We start from the raw sequence: 20,123 nt of genomic DNA on the forward strand, positions 1-20,123 counted from the left end.
GCCACAAACAGTTGTGTAAGAGTGAGTAAGCGCTTTACCTTTCCTTTGCTTTGATAGAATGATAATATACTATTTCCAAGGGAGAATCAAATGCATAGCATTTAACACAGTTCCTAGACATAGCACGCCTTCAATAAATGGGAGCTATTTTGTGGTTGTTCTGATCATTGCTGTTATTATTGTGTGCGTAACTGTGACAGCAGAAGACGACAGTCTGTGGATTTCAGGATATGTAGCCAGCTTAGCCTAAGTCACAATATACCTCTAATTTATAGAAAGGGAACGCGAGCTTCTGAGTGACTACTTGCCTGGGACTTCCCAGCACATCCTTGGTGAAGTCGTAGGAATTAGATCTGAGGGACCATGGCATTGGCTGCAAAGCTGGGCAGATCGCTAGATGGGCTGGCCAGTCTTTTGTAAAATCTGGTATTGATCTGATTTGGTTCTGTTTCTGTGGAGCCTTCCTAATGCCATGCTAACGCCGTCTTCCATCCCCAAATGTGGTCTGCGATGGCCTTTCCCTTCCATAGAGGACACTCTCCAGTTTCGTCCTGTGGGGCCCTGTCCCTTCCACAGGCCAGTGTCTCCTGGCTGGAGTTCTCTGTGCCACCTGGAGATAGCTCTGCGGCTCACAGCTCCCTCCTAATCACCGGTTCGTGATTAAACATCCATTAAAGGACTAAGGAATTATTGAGATACAGCATGTTGCAAGTAAAACTGCTATTTCCTGTTATACCACAATTCTAAATTATCCACAAGACCTTTGTTCTTCTGCTAAAAACATTAGGCTGGTTTCTGATGGTGCTTTCATCCTGGGGCCAAGGTCAAGATGAAAATGCAGCCTTTTGTAGCAGAACTTGATCCACCCTGCTATGTGAAAGCCTGGGGTCATGGCTTCCTGGCTTAGGTGATTTCACGTAGAGCCTCATCTCAGTCACTCGCTATGTATTTGTGCCAGCACTAGAGACATGAGGAACATTGCCTTTTTAACGCCCCGCTCTCACCCGGCTGGTTTATACCTTGGCAAGGTCCTGAGGACAGGGACCCCTTGGGAAGATGCCCAGTGTGTATGGGTCATAGTAGACAGGCAGCATCCTTATCCAACGCCCCTACCCCCCAGCAGTGTGGTGGCCCAGGTAGAGCAGCGGACCCTGCCCCTTATCAGCTGTGACCTTGGGCATCACCCCTTTGGGCCTCATCTGTTAGACCAGGACCTGGAACTGGAGTGTGGCTCTGGTTCTCTGAGCTTGGACCTGCCATGCTCAAAATCTTGGTCACTCAACAGACAGGTCCTGTTACTGCTGACCCATCCCTCTCTTTCCCCCAACATCCAGTTTGAGTAGAAGTTTGATCACTCATACAAGTTGGGCAAAAGAATCTTGGTCACATCTTGTGCATCAGGTAACATCTCTAAGGGACTCCACTTACTAGCAGTGATGGTTACCATTTATGGAGTGTGTATTAGGTGCTGGGTGCTATGCTAAGCACTTGATGTATATCACAATATTTCACCTTCAGAACAGTCATTTTATAGTTGAGGAAATGCGGGCTTAGGGAAGTCAAAGAGATTACTCCAGGCAAGTGACAGCATTGGATTCAAACCCAGATCAGTCTGACTCCAAAGCCCATATTCCAGGACCTCAGCTAGAATGTTGCTCTTTTCTCACCCATCACTGACTTCCCCCTTTTACCTCTTTCCTGAGGCTGGAGTGGTCAATTACAGGTTGGGCTGGGGAGAGGGACCTTGTTCATCTCCGTGCTTTCCTCCACAGTGCTGGGGACCAGGTTTCCCCATCCAGTGGGCTTCGTACCCTGTGATCTTTATATATATATATATATATATATAGTGTGTTGGCAGATGGATTCTTAACCACTGTGCCACCAGGGGAGCCCTGTACCCTGTGATCTTGTGCTATTCAGAGACCACTCAGGGTACAAACAGGTTGGCATCTCAGAACCTTCACTGACTCTGTGTGTGTGTGTGTGTGTGTGTGTGTGTGTGTGTGTGTGTGTGTGTGTGTAGAAACTCAGGTTGGAGTAAGGGAACTCAGCCCTGTGGCCTACCTCCGTGCTTTTTAAAAAGTGTCCAATGACAGTGGGATCCAGGAATTCTTTCTTGGCTTAGAAAGGTCAGAGCACCCCTCACCTGCCCTTGATGCCAGGGGCTGCATCCTCCATTAAGCATCAACCCCCTTCATCCTGCCCAGCTCAGAGGGAAGCTACTTCCTCAAGGCAGAATGAACTGAAGGGCAGAGAGAAAATGTCCAGTCTCCCAGGGGGCTTGCAGGTTTTGCCCACCTACCTCTCCCCACCCCTCTGCATCTCTCAGCGGTGTCACTCAGCCTCAGACCCACGCCCTCCGGATCAGGTGCCCCTCACAGGGCCGCTTGCCCCTGTGCTAGTCAGCTGCCTCTAATGAAAAGAAAGCATGCATAAGTCACGAGGGCCCGTTCCCGGGGTGGGAGGAAAAGGGGCCTCATCCGCATGGCTCCTGGCTCCGATGACGGGCACCAGCTCCTCAGCCCCTGTTCCACCGCAGGCACACGTGTCCTCCCAGCCCCAGCCCCTCCTCTCCCATTGCACTTCAGGGCTCAGAACCCAAGCAGGGTTCAGGGCTTTCTTTGAAGTTAGGCAGTAAGGACAAATCTGACTTCTACGTAAGGCAAGAAATGGTTCCGTTCAAAATCTCTTCAAGGCCAAGGGCAATTCACGGATACCAAGGAACAGCAAGCACTGAGGCCTGCCGGGAGGGAGGAGAGGCGGAGAAAGACGGAAGGTGGGGTTTCGGGGAGTTGACTCTAACTTCCCAGGAGTGGCTTTAGTTTTTATTGTAATGACCCGTGTTGACAATAACTGCTACTATTTATCTACTCTCTCCTCTGTGGTAGACATTTTCCTTCTGTGAACTCATTTACGCCTGCAGCGGCCATAGAAGGTGGGCGTTTTTTTTTTTTTTTTAACATCTTTATTGGAGTATAATTGCTTTACAGTGGTGTGTTAGTTTCTGCTGTATAACAAAGTGAATCAGCTATATGTATACATATACCCCCATATCCCCTCCCGCTTGTGTCTCCCTCCCACCCTCCCTATCCCACCCCTCTAGGTGGTCACAAGGTGGGCATTCTTTTGTCCTTCTTATAGAGGAGGAAATGGAGCCTCTGAGAGGCAGTCATTTGTTCAAAATCACACATCGGCCAATGGCACAGCCTGGATTTGAGTTCAGACCTGTCTGCCCCAAAGCCCATGTTTTTTTCCTACACCCACTGCTTCTCCCCATATTGACCTGGTGGATTTATAAAATATGTACTAAGGGCAAAATATAATGCTCTATGCTTTTTTTTTTTTTTTGGCCTCGTGGCTTGCAGGACCTTAGTTCCCCGACCAGGGATTAAACCCAGGCCCTCAGCAGTAAAACCATGGAGTCCTAACCACTAGACCGCCAGGGAATTCCCTATGCTCTATGCTTTTGACAGTGTATCTCTTTCCATGTGATTTTTAAATATGATGTGCATGCATCCATGTTAATTATATTGTTTTTAAAATAATTCAGAAAAGAAAAGGGAAGAAGATTTATGGAGGGGGAAGGAGAATAAGGGAGGAGGATGGAGAGGCTCCAAATTGAAATGTGGATCTGACAAAGGGGAGATGGTGGGTGTGTGGTGCAGCCCATGGGGTCACACTGCTGGCCTGGGCCTGATGGGGTGCAGGAAGGGGGGTTCCCGCAATTTTCTGCTTCCACAGCATGCAAGGGATATTTAGTTAGGGCTAATTGGAAGGCAGCCTGGGGCAGTGCAGGGGATCTAGGTCTGACATCAGGAGAGCCGACTTCTGGTTCCTAAATTCTGCCGCTAAATAGGTTGACTCTGCAAAAGTCGAGTAGTGGGTTGAAAAGATAGATTCACATCCTAATGCCTGGAACCTGTGAATGTTACCTTAACTAGCAAGACAGTGAATATTACATGACCGAAGGTGAGATTAAATTAAGGATCTTGCAATGAGAAGCTTACCCTGGATCACCCAAGGAGGCCCTAAATGCAATAACCTGTATCCTTATAAGATGTACACACAAAGGAGAGAAGGAGGCCATGTGACCCCAGAGGCAGAGATTGGAGGGATGTGGCCACAAGCCTAAAAGCACGTGGAGTTCTCAGAAGCCAGATGAGGCAAGGGACAGACTCTTCCTTGGAGCCTTGGAGAGGCCTGGCCCTGCTGACACCTTGATTTTGGACTTCCAGCCTCCTGATTTCTCTGAGAAATAGATCACTCTGATTTTCAGCTGCCCCATTTGTGGTAATTTGTTACAGCAGCCGTAGGAACCGAATACAAGTCATTCCCCTCTCTGGCCTCCGTTTCCTCAATTGTAAACTAAGACGGTTCAGGCTCCCAGTTCTGACATTCTCCCCGTCACTCTCTGAGCCATAGAGAACGGAGCTCCGTTCTCCAGGTAACCCCTTCCACGTGGCACTTTGTGTCTAAACAGGCCACCTTTCCCCTTTGGGGAACAGAGTTGGTTGAGTCCAGATGACTTTGTTAAGAGTAAAATACCACCCCAGACAGTTAATTTTATTTTTCTTATTGTTAATTGCTAGAGAAACGTTCTGCCTTGCCCCAGGGAAGCCATCCAAATAACTCTGACCTCTCTGTGGATTTCAAAAAAAGTGTTCAGTCTCAGTTTTCTCATTTCTTCCAAACAGTCCCTGCAGCTTGAGGGACCATGGTGAAGGGAGAGCCACAAAATTTGCTCTGGGGCTGCCGGATAAATGCAGTACGGAGGCAAGGGGCTCACATCACCTCTGCGCCAGCTTCAGCCTCCCCTGTTCCCCGTCACCAGCACGCTGCTAACCGAATGGCTGCTCGGGGCTCGCGCCTCCAGTTATATGACTCAGGAGCCTCATTTGCAATCACCATTAACCAGAAAAGCCGCATGACTGCTCTGTGCCTACAGTGTCTAGTGTCTTATAATATTCACAGAAACCAAAGGGCTGGAGGAGGCAGCAAGGGAAAGCCTTTATAATAACACTCACAGAGTGAGGACAGCCAGCTCAGCTCCTCCCTCATCCTTCCCCCGCCCCCGTCTAAGGTGCTGTTGGAGCTGTGAAGAGCCTCCAGCCTGGGCAGCAAAGGAAGATGGTGAAATGTCCAGAAGACTGGGGATGCGACCCTCAGACATGGCTGTGTCAGGAAGAGCTGAGCAACCCACACCCTGCCTATGAAACAATCTTATCGGAAGCCTTTAACTGCCTTAAGCTAGTTATTCAGGCTGAATACTCCAGGACCACCTCTAAACCTCTAAAAACGATGTTCATGTCTTTAGCGTTCCTTCAGCTGCCTGCCATGCTATGTCAAGCAGAGTTAGTGAAAGCCCCAGGGCAGGCGCGGGATCTCCAAAGATCAGCCCATGAACGGTAGAGGTGAGGGTTGCCCTTGCCCCCCTGCCTCTCCTCAGCTTCCTCCTTTAATGATCCCCAGTCCACCAGCTCCACCATCACTCAGAACACGTTCATCCATAAGGGTTGGTCTTAGAATGAAAGGCACATGGATGCTTTAAGTGATCGTACTAAAATGCCCTAATTTTAGATTTAGTATCTGTCAGGCACAAATTAAAGCCGTCATTGTCCCATATGCCCTTCCCACTGTGTGTGTGACTGTGAGCGTGTGTGTGTGTGTCTGTCTGTTTGTCTGTCAACTCAAGGTTAACGGGTAATAATCGAAAAGAGCTCCAGGGACTGGACCGGCTGGATGGAGGTATGAATAGCCTTCCAGGAGAGGTGGGAGAGGTTCCGCCCTCGGGTCTGGGTGCCGGGGAGGGCACTGGGGGTCTCAGCAATGACATTGGCCCTGGTGGGGGCCTTTTGGAAGTCTGCCAGAAAGTGTTTTGCTGGACTTCTTTCAGAACCTCGTTTACCAAGCACTGTGGCTACAGGGAGGAAGTCGCCCAGCCAGCCTCAGATCAGCGCCTGTCCGCTTGGGAAGCGCTGAGCACTGACCCCAGAGGGGTCTGGCTGCCACTACAGACCCTTCCCTGGAGAGGCCTGGGTGCAGAGACTGGCCAGGTCACCCCTCAAAGGGCACCTCTAGGGATGGGACAGAAGCAGGGAGGGCTGCCCGGGGCAGGGCATTGTACAAGCAGCGAGTGTCGATGGGAGAGGAGCCGGGAGAGGATCCAGGAGAGAAAGGCTTTCTTGGTTTGGAAACAAGCAAAGGACACGAGGGAGAAAGCAGTGCTGAATCAGGACCAGGAGTCCGCACCCTCCCCGGTGCCAGCCTGCAGCCCGTGGGCCACATTTCAGTGACCTCCATGAATGGGGAAGCAGATGGCAGCCAGCCAAGGTCACCGGCTCCTTGGTGGTCCCTTTTCATGGGGTGGGAAGGAGAAGTGGGGGCCCGGGTCCCTTTAAGGAGCCATCCCTGTAGGCAGAGACAGACAGACAGACACAGGGCAACACGGAGTGCCATTTGCAGTCCACAGAGCCAGCTCTGCTATGGATTCTTCTTGAAGCAGAAGACCCTCCTATTCCAGGCCAGCGACTCTAAACACCCCTTTAAAGCAGGGTGGGCTTAAGGAGTGTAATGGCTTTAACTGGGTTGTCTGCATTCCCCAGGAAGGCTTCTGCCTTCCACTTAGAAGGAAAGGCATCAGCTTGCTTGAAGGAATCCCAGGTTACCGAGTAATCGCCATAATAAAATTGAGACTGAAGGTGACCCATAGAAGCACGGTAAATACACAATTTTGTCTGCTCAGTAAGTGAATTTTGATTATAACTCAGCACTTGCCTCAGGTCGTAAAGTACTGCTAGCATTCTCAGGAAAGGACAAAGTGCAAAAAATGCTTCCACAAAGAAAAACACAGGCTTCCCAGCCCTCTTTGTAGCAATATGCAACCTAGAAAATTGAAAGCAAGGTTGCAGTCTCTCTGTCCTTCGTCACCATTTTATGTACCAGCCTGTCATTACAAAATGCGGGGAGGCACCGCAGATCAATAGCTATTCTGGGTTAACATTGCCACAGCTTTTTTTTTTTTTTTCTTTAAAAGAAGAATTTTTCTTCCTATGTGGATCACAGCTTATTACATCTAAGGCATACTTCTGTGGTCTGCCTATGGAAAGGAACGCTGAGAAGGGGCAGTTTCTTTCGAGGTTTTATGCATTTTTTAATATCAGTGATGGGGTAGCAATTTTCCTAGAGAACTGTTCCTTTATAAGCTCCAAAGGGTTGTTAGCCCTCAGGTTTGAGAAGCAGGTAAAACTTACCTGATGGGCCACCTGGAGCCTGGATGAGACCTCCCCAGGGGCAACCTGGGATGCGGAAGTCTGTCTCCACCTGGTACAGCCTCTGTAAATCCTGTGTGTCCTGCTGCAACCCCTGGTAACATTAGCGGCCGTCGATTTGATTTGTTTATCTGCAGTGACACTCATCTGAGCAAACTCTCTAAGTGGCTTTTTATAGGAAATGAAAAGCCAAATGAGAATGTATGTGAAAAAGTGAGCCATGGGAAATAGCCTCTCAAAGCATATGTCACCTATTTTTATGTTACTAAGTTGGCTGAAGGCTTTAAGTGATAACTTTTGAAGTTCCTAATGGAACCGTACAAATTATGTACGATAATGTAATCTTTTTTCGGAGGAGACCGTTATAAAGCACAGCTACCTTGAGTATCATCTCTTTTTCAGCCTCACAGAGTCGTGGAGGAGGCAGGCTAAAGATACATAGGTTAATTTTGCAGGTGAGGGAGGGAAGGCTCAGAGACATCGAGTCCTTCAAGGTCACACAGCTAGTCAGCACTGACCCAAGGACTCGGACACTGACTCTGGACTCCTGAGTCCGGGCAGCAGGACTACCTGTCAATATCCAGGCTGACATCACTGAAACATACACACAGATGCTTTTCACTCCACCCCACACCAAGATCTTAGCACCCTTCTTCCCCTCCGTCACCTGCTGCAGCCAACGAACCATCCAAATTCAAACTTTGGAAATGCTAAGTCTTATAAAAAATTTGTAAAGGTCTTAAAATGCGAAACAGGAATAAACAAAATTTCTTACCACAGGGAAAACTAACTAATGTAAAGCGACAAAACAATGGGAGTTTGAATGCGGTCTCAAAAGTGGCCATAAAATGGAATTCAGCATCATATTTTAATAGGTACATCATACACTCGCTTTGCCAAGGATGACTGGGGGTGAATTCTCATTTATAAAAGTAAGCCGTGAAGGGAAAAAGAAAATAGGAGAATGAGGGGAAGAGAGAGGAGGGGAGGGGGGGAGGGAGAAAGGGAGAGAGAGAGTGAGAGAAGGAGGGATTGCAGTTGGGGAGGCTGAGTGGTTGAGGGAGATGGTATTAGTCACAGCTTGGGGACCGCGGAAAGCCGGTTCCTAGGTCAGGAGCACCATAGCTGTCCCAGAGTAGCGCATCACCCCTCCATCCAGGAGTGGCCTTGGCATATGGCCCCAGGGGCTCCAGGCAGCTGTCCCTCCTGAGGACTTCCAGGAATTGTGGGGAAGCGGGGGTGGGGGGGTTGCAGGGAGGCATCCTTCAGCACTGGCCTGCAGGGCTCCAGCCGAAGAGAGTTTATAAAGTGATGAGCAACAAGCAACATCTGCCCAGCAGCAGTGGTCAGAATAATGACAGTTCTATTCTGGTAGAGACTATTCCGTGGCTCCGCTGCAGACGTGCCCTTCCCCCGTCACTCCGCCTTGGGTATAATGAGGACAGGAAAGCAACTCCCAAACGAGTCCATCGTTTATTTGGGGACAGAGCCCATTGGGCTCAGACTTTCACACCGGGGGGAGTTCAGCTGCGCCCTCGCACCGCCGCTCCCGCCCTACCTTCCCGTCTCCCCTGCCTCCCCTAGCCAGGGGCTCTGCATTCATTTCCCCCAGTCTTGGCGGTGATGTGAAGCGGTCCCTCCAGCCCTTATTTTGGCTGTTCTCTTAAAGGGCATTGACCTAAAGGCACAAACGCAGCGGCAGCGGCGTCGGAAGCGCAGCCGGGCGGGCGGCCACAGCAAAGAGGCACCCGCAGCGCCTGCGGTGATTCGGGCAGTGGCAGCTCGGGGCCGGTTTCATTTCGATACTCTTGAAGCAAATCTGCCCCTCCTGTCCTCTGCGCACCGGGCGCATCTAGCTCGAAGGAAGGAAAGAAGACAAACTCCTCCCGACATCCCCGCCCCCCCCCCGATCCCCACTCACGCTGAGTCTGAGCACAAGGGGAAAACACTCTGAAGAAGGAGCCCTCTCCCCAACTCCCAGATCCCTGCCTCGGGGTTCCTGTCCCCCCACTCCGACCCCAGTTACTTCAGTGGCAGCCAGAGGAGCTTCCTAAATCCGTGTGCTCGCCTGCCTTTCCAGCACGTGGGACAGACTGCGATTTGAATAACTTTTCAAATCCTGTCTCCTAAACACTTGCCCACAAATACTTGGGAGAGAGAGGGGCAAGCCCCCTGCTCTGTCCACCGCCCCAGTCCTAGGCTGATAGCGTGGAAAAAAAAAAAAAAAAAGACTCTCACTCCAGTTGCTCTTGCCAGTCGGGGAAACAACACACTGTCGCCGAGAGCATCCAACCACCAAGAGAGGGAGAATGAGCCCCGAGGCCCCGGCCCCGGGTACCCAACACCGTCCTGGCGCCAGTGGACCAGCCTTTGCCGCGAGTTCCCCGCGCTCGCGGGAGGGTCACAGACGCCCCCGGAGGATGGACTTGAACCCAAGCCGCGGGAACATCAAGCGAGAGAGAGCCACTCACCTTTAGGTTGTGCGTGGGGTTTACAACGCAGACAAGTTGCCCAGCGGCGGAGAACACCCGTTTAGCCTTGTAGTGTTGAAAGCGGAGGTGAATGAGATCTAACACAGCCCCAAAGCACTGGGTGAAGAAAAGCATCACAACTTTTTGGGGGGGTTGTTGGCACAGGAAGGCAGCGGAGGAAGCTGTAAGTCCTTGGGCTCTGGAAGGAGCGCAGCCCCTGAGACACTACGCTCCAGCCCGGCTTACTGTGCTTTCGTATTCATCATCAACATAAGACGGTTAGAATCTTGCCGCAGTGAGGCGGCCAATCAAAAGGACAGAAATGTTATCCTTGAGGTGCAGAGACAGCCAATAACAAATGCCTCCCCTACCGAAACTCCCTGATGAATTGAGCCTGGCGGAGAATGTATTATTGAACATTACCATAGATCAGCACATTGCATTTATCTTGTGATTACAGCCAACCATACATAATGCTGGGGAGATAGGCTGACAAAATTGATTGCCTAATGTGTCTCCATTTATTAATTGACTTAATTTAACATGAGAGGCTTTCTTAACGCGCTGGCAAAAACGTAAAGCATTTAAACCGCCGAATAGTAAAACACCCTGCTCCAAAGTAAGCAGATGGATAACGCAGATCGCGGCTTGATTCACCAGAGCTGCTTGGGAGAAAATCAAATATTACAAGACTCCTCCGATTCCAGATAAGGGTTTGGCAACAGCAGAAACGTGCATCTTTCAATCTTGTGCTCCGACTCTCTCTGCAGTTTGGATTTCAGCCCCTTGATAAATCTGACTCTCCACTCTTTATCAGAGAAAAAGCATTCCCGACAAATAAATGCTTTTGGAGTTGAGGGGGAAAAAATGTATGTATATCTATAATACTGTAATTACTGAAGCCTGAAAATATTAAAGCATAAAAGTGTACGGAGTATGCTTCTAAAAATAATGAAATCCCTGATGCATGAATGCACACACACAGAAAAACCTACACACAGAGGAGAGTGGCTTGTAAATCAGCAAAATAATTACAGATGCGGAGGGCTTTTGCTTGTCATTCATTTGCATATTGGTGGGCAGCAAATTGCTAATTAACCACTAGATTGTTGGAGACGTTAAAATAGAGGTTAAGAGCACACATACAACATCATTTGCTTGTCTCTGCAAATGCCAGTAGCACATTTCTGTGCTAGAGGAGGCAGAGGGCATTCCAGTCCTCAGACTGCACTCCCTCTCTCTCCAGAACTGGGCTGGTAGAGGTGCTAAGCCCATCCACTGGTTCTGGAAGAAAGACTCCTGTGCAGTACACGAGGAGTCTTAGGGTTTGGGGGGAGCAAGCTCTGATGGCTTAGTCAGCCTTTGGGACTAAATCAGGAGAATTGCATGTGTTGTGTTTCTCATTCTCTTTGGTTGTTTCTCGGCTGGGAAGCCAGCCCAGACGCAGTGAGCCTGTGTGAGCATCAGTCTTGGGTGTGAATTACACTCAGAGTGTGAGCCCATTACTTCTTCCTGAATGGCTCTCGCTCCACTCCGGCTACAGTACTTGGGTTGTAACGTAGGCAAAGCGTACACACACCTGGGACACCTACATCTGTGACCTGGTCAGGCAATTAAACCAACTACTGATTAAAGTATAGGGGGGAAAAGTGCACAGTTTTCCTGAAACCAGGACAAAGCCTAGGTGTTGGTTTTCACTTGAGTTTAAAACCAAACCAATGTGTTCAGAAACAAATAAGCCAAGCACCATTTAAAATGGAAACTTTGTACTTTCTAGAATAATTGCACTGGCACAAAATTAGAAGATGACAACATTTGAACTGATTAGAATCATCTGTATGATGCTTTTATAGGATATGAGTCCCCGGACCAATTCATAATATGGTTCATAGATAAGAGTTGCTGACCTACAATACCAGAATTCTCTTTGTAAAGTTTTCATTTTCCAGAACAAGCTTTCAGCAGTTCAGCAGGAAAACATTCAGTATTCTTTTATTGCCTTCCTTAAAAGAAATAAATAAAAGTGACCATACTCCACCAGTTCATAATTCAGAAGGTCCGAACTTCCTCTTTCCACATCCTTTGTTAGAGTGGAACTATTATGCTGTTTGTTTCTACCTCTGGGTAACCTCAGACAGGTTTCTTAAAACCTCACTTAGGCTCAGTTCCCACGCCTGTAACATGGGGATAATAGCAAATTATTTCGCCCTCAAGGTTATTGTGAAGGCTAAGATGATGTACCTGGAAGAGCCCAGCACAGTGCCTGATTCAAAGCAGCCTTTCAATACTTGAGTCTATTGAGTGTCTCGTGGAAGAGTGATTATGTTCAGAATGTCTTTCCTTCCTGTTCCGCAAAATATTTTTCCCCATGAATATTCACCCTACCATCCAGGGTCACAAAAGCAGAGGACATGATAAGAGCAGACTTGACTCTTGCTATGTTCTTAAGGGTGGATGTTCCTGGTATTACCTGGACACTGGGTCTGGGAGTGAGGGCTGAAGGGCTAAGGAGTGCATATTGACATCAGTGGTGAGAACAGAGCCACAGACCCGCTATTATGGATGGTTTTCCTTAATCCCAGACCTGACCTTTTGTCCTACTCTCTAGCCCCAAACTGGCTTACGTCACTCTGCTTTCGAATATTAAGCATACCCATCTGTTCTCGGAATCAGTCCTCAAAATAATCATCCGTCGGGAAATGTCTGAAGCTAACCCTGATAACAAACGCTCATGGTAATGTCCCCCAAAACAGGGTGGCACAAACTAGCCTTCGTGTAGAGATTTAGAGCTGTGTTCACCTCTTGCCACTAAGTTGGCCCCTCTGCGGTAGCCGCACCAATCCTCTCGTGCTGCACTACGATGCCCAAGGCTTCCCGTTCGCCTCCAGAGCAACCGGCTTTACCTTTTATCTGGACCAGCAAGCCTCAGAGATTGGTAATTGGACAAATTTGGATTGAAAGCCTACTTACTGTTACTTTGGGTAAATTATGTAATCTTACTGACACTTAGTTTTGTTTGTCTGTAAAAATGAAGCTAATGACTCCCTTGTAAAGTAGTTTAAAGGTGAAGTGAGATGATATAAGTAAAGTAAGCAGCCCAATGACTGGTTTTCATAATAACTTTAATGAGAAGCTAGTATCATCATTATCATCATCTTCTCATCAAAAACATTTTTGTCCAAGGCAACCCAAAGTTCTGCTGAGCATATAGAACAACCAAAATTCTCATGCACTGCTGGAAACCACTTTGGAAAGCTGCTTGGAAGCATCTAGTAAAGCCAAACATATGGGTACCCTATGACCCAGAAAGCCCACTCCATAGACCCAACAGAGATGTGAGCATGTGCTTAGCAAAAGACTGGTACTAGGATTTTCACTGCAATGTATTCATAATATAGTTTCATAGCAACTGTAGTCACGATAGATAGAAACTGGAAACAACCTCAGTATCTATCAAAAATAAGATGGATAAATTACATTATTTTTTTCCTTCCTTTGTTAAATACTACATAAAAAATAGAATAAACTATCGCTACGTGCAACAAGGCAATAACATGGATGGATCTCACAGGTACAGTTTTGAGGTAGAGAAGCCACACGCAAAAGAATACATGTTGTGTGATTCCATTTATATGAAGTTCGGGAACATAGAATAGGTTATCCACGGGGCAGGAGATCGGGAGATTGGTAACCTTGGCGGGGGGTTACGACCGAAGGGGACATGGGGTAGGTTTTAGAAAGCTAGGTAGATTCTGTTTCTTGATCTGTGTTCTAGTTTCATGAATATTGTGGATTGACTTGTTTTCCTGAAAACAGATATGCTGAAGCCCTAATCCCCAGTGCCTCAGAATGTGACCTTATTTGGAAATAGGGTCATTACAGAGGTCATCAAGTTAACATGAGGTCATTCGTGTGGGCTTTAATCCAATATGACTAGTGCTCATCTAAAAAGGGAGAATTTTGATGTAGAGATATACACACAGGGAGGATGCCACATGAACGTGAAGACAGAGATCGGGACAGTACATCTATAAGCTGAGGAACACCAGAGATGACCAGCAAACCACCAGAAGCCAAGGGAGAGGCATGGAAAAGATTCTCCCTCATAGCCTCCAGGAGGAACCAACCCTGCTGACACGTTGACATCAGACTTCTAAGATGTCTCCAGCACTGTCAAGACAATAGATTTATGCTGTTTAAGCCACCCAGTTTGTGGTACTTTGTTATGGCAGCCCTAGAAAACAATACAATGGATATATCTGTTGGGTGGAGATTCTTTAGGCTGTGAACTTATGATCAATGCCCTTTTCTGTATGTAAGGTATATGCCCCAATTATACTGAAATAACATGTGGATGAGCATATAATTGAACTTTGAAGTAGTGAAGTATTCATAAAGATTTTTAAAGTTTATTGAAGTAATCACAAAGGAAAATACTCGGTTACATAAAATGTTAAACTCTATGTCAAAATAATGTCTGACAACTGACATTGAAAAAACCCAAAATACTGAGGGATGTATTTGCAGCAATTATGACAGCAAAAGATTTGTATTCCTAATAAAGAACTCTTGTATATCATTTTAAAGAGCTAAAATTATATAAAACAAGATAGACAGAGGATATACACAGAAGAAATTTAAAAATTCGTAAATGAATGGTAGATGTTCAATAGAACTAGAAATCAAAGAAATGCATTAAAACAGGATGGCACCTTTGGGCTTCCCTGGTGGCGCAGTGGCAGAGAGTCCGCCTGCCGATGCAGGGGACGCGGGTTCGTGCCCCGGTCCGGGAAGATCCCACGTGCCGCGGAGCGGCTGGGCCCGTGAGCCATGGCCGCTGGGCCTGCGCGTCCGGAGCCTGTGCTCCGCAACGGGAGAGGCCACAGCAGTGAGAGGCCCGCGTACCGCAAAAAAAAAAAAAAAACCAAAAAATCAAGATGGCATCTTTTATGTGTCAAATTGGCACTTTTTATTTTTAAACAATAATAACCAGGGCTGATGAATCTTCACTGAGAAGGACGTTGTCCTCTGCTGCTGATGTGGATAGTAATAACAGACATTTAAATGCTTTGTAGATATCAGGCACCATGCCAAATAGTTGGTCTTTGTAGTCAAGTATATCTACAGTCAAATATCTTATTTTCCTTTTCACAGTAACCCCATCAGATGCTCTTCTCGTTTCCAGACAAGAAAGCTGTGGCTCAGGAATATTAACTTGTCCACGGTTACCTAACTAATAGACGGTAAAGGTAGGATTTGACCCCAGACTTCTGCAGTGCCAGATACTGAGATTTACTGCCTCTGAGAGTGTATACTTGTTGTACCCTTTTCTTGAAAACAATTTGACAATATGCATTAGCTGCCTAAGAAGGTCCGTAAACTTTGACCTTCTAACGAAGTATCTAGAAATCTGTTCTTATGATATAAACAGAAATGTCAACAAATATTTAAGTATGAGGATGTTCATTGTTGTATCACTTATACTACTGGAAATAATAGAAAGAACCTGTGTGTCCAACATTATTTAAGTGGACTTAAGTAATTTAAGATACATCTAGCCACAGCATGGAATAAATTATAGCTGTAAAAATAGGTTTCTGGAAAAAGTATAGAAAGACGTATGCATAAAGCTATTCACTGTGGCACTATTTGTAATAGTTCAAGACTAGAAGCCTCCACATTATCCCTCCATAGGGGACTGGCTGAATAAACTGTATACATTTATCAAATGGTGACAATTAACCATAGAAAGAAATGACAGTTATCTCCAAATACTGCTAAGCAATGAATTCAGGTTATCCTGGTAGATTAAAAAAAAGTAATGTGAAGAATTTTGTGCATAACATGAAAATATTTATCTTAGAATGGGGGATATCTATTTATTTCTTATTTATGTTTTAAAAGTGGAAGAATGAATTAAAAACTAACAACAGGGCTTCCCTGGTGGCGCAGCGGTTGAGAGTCCGCCTGCCGATGCAGGGGACATGGGTTCGTGCCCCAGTCCGGGAAGATCCCACATGCTGCAGAGCGGCTAGGCCCGTGAGCCATGGCTGCTGAGCCTGTGCGTCTGGAGCCTGTGCTCTGCAACGGGAGAGGCCACAACAGTGAGAGGCCCACGTACCGCAAAAAAACCCCAACAAAACAAAAATAAAAACTAACAACGAAGTTACTTATAGGGGCGAGAAGGGAAGAGGGTAGAGGAGGCAAAAATAAAGGTAGACTTCTCTGAATATATCTTGTTCTGTAGTTGGACTTCAAAACCTTGAAATTATTTTATAAAATTATAAAACAAAAATAAAAAAGAAATCTTCAAAAGTCAAAACCAAAATAAAACAAATCAACTATTTGACAAGCTGGTGGCATATGCACACAGAAAAGACAATTTTAAGTTACTTTGGAACACAGTAAGATGACTAGAAATCCTTAGTAAAATGTACTCCAAAGACAGAAAGAAGTTCAAAAAATTTAACTACCTTTAGCACATGTATTGCTGGTGGTAGTGTTTGTAGTGGTTTAAAAATATATCACCACCTTCAGAAAGTGGAGCCTAATCTCTCTCCCCTTGAACGTGAACCAGACTTGATGACTTACTTCTGATGAAGTGTGGAAATGATGATGTGTGATTTTTGAAGCTAGATCATCAAAGGAATTGCAGTTTCCCCATTGTTCTCTTGGATCACTTGCTCTGGGGCCGGATTTCATGCCATGAAGACATTCAACTAGCCCTCTGGAGAGGCCTATATGGAAAGGAACTAATGTCTCATGCTAACAGCCAGTACCAACTTGCCAACCGTGCAGATGAGATTCTTTGGAAGCAGATCCTTCACCCTTGGTCAAGCCTTCAGATAACTGCAACTCTGGTCAAATTCTTTACTGCAACCTATAAGAAAGTCCCCACCAGAACTACCTAACTGAGCTGCTCTCAAATTCCTAACTCACAGAAACTGTGACATAATAGTTGTTTAGTGTTACTTTAAGCCACTAAGTTTTGGGATAATTTGTCATGTAGAAATAGATAGCGAATACAGAATTTGTTCCAGGACTGGGGTGCTGCCATGACAAAACCGTAAAATTTATGAGTGGCTTTGGAATTGGGCAGTGGACAGAAGCTGAGAGTATTAATGAAAGCCTAAAGGGCCTCGAGAAGACTGTGAATAGAAGCCCAAGGTCAGGAAGGGCTTATTTTGGAAGGGTTTGTGAATGTGGTTTTGTCTGAGTGGGCTACACCCAGAATCATAGGAGATCCATAAAGTTTTTAAGAGAAGTAAACTAGCAGAAGTACCACATGGATTGGATTGAAAGGGGCAGAATTAGTATAAAATGATAAGAGGCCTTTGGACCCTGAAGCTTCTACTGGTAGGAAGGAAGCTGAGAATACTCTTCAGTAGAAAACATGGGCTACCTTTTATGAAAAAGAGAGGATGACCTACAGGGTGGAAACAAGAGCTCAGAGGCTGGAGCTTAAAGCTGCGGAGACTCATTTTCAGACCTGGAGTCCTAAACAAGAAACTTTCAACATTTGCCCTGATGCATTTTCCTATCTTTTGCTTCTGTGTGTCTCCTATTTTCCTTTATTTTGAATGATGGTAGTGGCGGTGGGGTGATGGTCCATGGTAGTTATCCTGTGCTTACCCTACCATTGGATGTTGTGTGTGTGTGTGTGTGTGTGTAGGTGGCAACTAACTTTTCTTTTTAGGTCATAGGTCTTCAGATTGTGAGGGACTGTACTCGAGGAGCCGTTCTCTAGGACACCTGAGGAGTCTTCTCCACACTTGTACATGATTTAGTACCAAGATCATGGACTTCAAGCTGATGCTCTAAGAGAATAAGACATTGGGGAAGTCTTTGGTAGGGGTGAGTATATTTTACATTTATAATGTAAATTAGGTTGCAGCCAGAGAGTGAAAAGAAATATGCCTGCAAATTCTTTGACATTCCCCTTTCAGTGGGTAGAGACTAATTCTTCTCCCTTTGAATATGAGCCATACACAGTGATTCACTTATAACAACAGAATGTGGTAGACGTGACACTGTGTGATTTTTGAGGCTAGATTACCAAAGGCCTTGCCATTCACACCTTGCATTCTTGAATAGCTCACTTTGGGGGAAGCCAGAAATCATACCATCTGGACCCTCCAGCAGCCCTCTGAGACCCACTGAAGTCTTCTTTCAACACCCAGCGTCAACTTGGTAGCCATGTCAGTAGGTCCCCTTGGAAGCAGATCTCCCAGCCCCTTTCGTACCTTCATATGACTGTGGCCCTGGCTAACATCTTGTCTGCAATCTCATGAGAGACTCAGACCCAGACCGTGCAGCTAAGCTGCTTCTGATTTGCTGATCCATAGGAACTGTGACATAATTAGTGTTTATTGTTGCTTTGAACCATTAGTTTTGCGGTAATTTGATGTGTGTGTATTGTTAATGAAGCAAATAAGTAATTATGTTGGTGTCATTGATGTAAGGGAAAGGAGCCACAGGTGTAAGACTGATGAGGTTAGAGAAAAATACTGTAATCTTGAATTCAAATGGCGATCATTGCAACGGCATATTTTATGTTAAAGGGCAGTAAGAGCAGAAGGAGAGGAGGAGGGACAAGGGAAAGTGAAAGCAGAGTTCCTTAATTCTGTCCACAGAAAAGACCTCGAAAATGAATACCTGAGGGCTTCCCTGGTGGCGCAGTGGTTGAGAGTCCGCCTGCCGATGCCGGGGACATGGGTTCGTGCCCCAGTCCGGGAGGATCCCACATGCCGCGGAGCGGCTGGGCCCGTGAGCCATGGCCGCTGCGCCTGCGCGAGATCTTTTTCAGGATGTAGAAAGCAACGTGAAGAGGCTCCCACGGCCTGAAGATGGGACGGTTGGAGCACGATTAAGAATAATAACTGCAAGGGACTGAAACACATCAAATATGTTTCAATCCACACATACATAATGATACCAGCAAAACTAATTAGTTCCCTTCGCATGGTGCTTGGCACTTAATTCATTATTTTGATAACTGGCAAATAAAGGGAATAAATAAGGTATTTATCCTGCCTTTCTTCGACGAACTGTACCTCAGTGTAATTAAATAGTCAGTGAGGAGAAGTTTCTCTTTATAGCAGTTAACGAATGAAGAAATAATGGTAAAGTGAGAATATTCACCTTTTTGAAATTCCTAATGAAGTAAGGGATCTGGGCGGTGATCATCATTGGCTGCTGACTTCACAGAAAGACAACCAGGTATTGGGTACCTCCTGGGAAGTCACAACAGAGCATTCTTACCAAAGTAACAACATGAATCTGATTAGTCTTTGAGATGTAGCTACTGATTTTCAGGAGATACAGGGGACAGAGGAACATGATAAATGACAACATGGAGATCTAATTAGCAAAATCCAGGGCGTAGGAAACTCTACAGGAAAAATGACCAGGTTCTTGAATAAATAAATAAAACAGTGCTTAGAGAGAGAGGGATGGGGAAAAGGAGAGAGAGAGAAAGACATCATGTTTCAAACGGTTTTTACAATGTGCAAAAATGCCCAATGTATATTAAGTTAGGAAAATCAGAATATAAAATTGTATTTATAAAACAAATCCATCTTACTTTTTGAAGAAACATATAGCACAAGAGAAAAAAATGTTCAAAAATAGTAACAATGTGTGTGGGTAGCAGGATTATTGGTAATTTTGGAATATGGTATTTTTCAAATCTGTTTTAAGATGGAAATATTTTTATAATCACTGTCTCTCTTGAAATAAGGACAAATAGATAAATTACTAAAAATATGTCTATAGTGAGGGGAGAAAAAGCGTATTACTTTAACACTTGTTTTACATGTGGTGGCCCTGTGCTGTCCATTGAGATTCTGTTTTCTGCAAGAACACTGACTAATGCCATTGTAGTGTGTTGATGGGTCCCATCTCCCTAGTATCAAGCATATATTTTATTAAGGGTCCTTTGGGAAAGACCTGAATTCAAAGGAATAAGCCAGCCCTTCTAACTCTGAGATGGGCGTGAGAAGTTAGCCCTCACATAACTGTTGAGGAAGGTCAGCATCTGAATTATGAAGTCTGGCTTTTGGTAGGTGATGAACAGGAAAAGGAAACAGACCACCTCGACATAGCCCAGGTTGGGTACAGATGGTCTAAAAGCAACAAGTTTATTCTGTAATGTTGCCAAGGCAACAGCAGCTGCTTCTGGCATTGCGGAGGGTGAGGGAGGGAGAAAACAGGAGAAAGAGGCAGAATGATTCTGTACATCTTTCCTAGGAAAATAGGAAAGAATACTGACTATTTTCTGGGTGAACATGCTTCCATAACGCTTGAAGTGTCATCAGTGAAAGGCAAATGGTGTTTTTCACGTTGTAATCTGCCTCGAACTAAATAGGAACGCGGTCCCTCTTGT

The 20,123-nt window shown here is 45.9% G+C and overlaps 1 protein-coding gene across 1 annotated transcript in view; it reads right to left on the minus strand.

Annotated features, from left to right (window-relative positions):
* Window positions 1-9,948, minus strand: part of SIAH3 (siah E3 ubiquitin protein ligase family member 3) — a 68,502-nt gene extending 58,554 nt beyond the window's left edge. The window contains exon 1 of the mRNA XM_024755303.1: window positions 9,740-9,948. Within this exon, the coding sequence (XP_024611071.1) occupies window positions 9,740-9,874 (135 nt within the window). The 5' untranslated portion in view covers window positions 9,875-9,948. The remainder of the gene's footprint in view (window positions 1-9,739) is intronic.
* Window positions 9,949-20,123: the final 10,175 nt, after the last annotated feature.

The sequence above is a fragment of the Neophocaena asiaeorientalis genome, unplaced genomic scaffold, assembly GCF_003031525.2.
Source record: "Neophocaena asiaeorientalis asiaeorientalis breed wild unplaced genomic scaffold, Neophocaena_asiaeorientalis_V1.1 scaffold59, whole genome shotgun sequence".
NCBI lineage: Eukaryota > Metazoa > Chordata > Mammalia > Artiodactyla > Phocoenidae > Neophocaena > Neophocaena asiaeorientalis.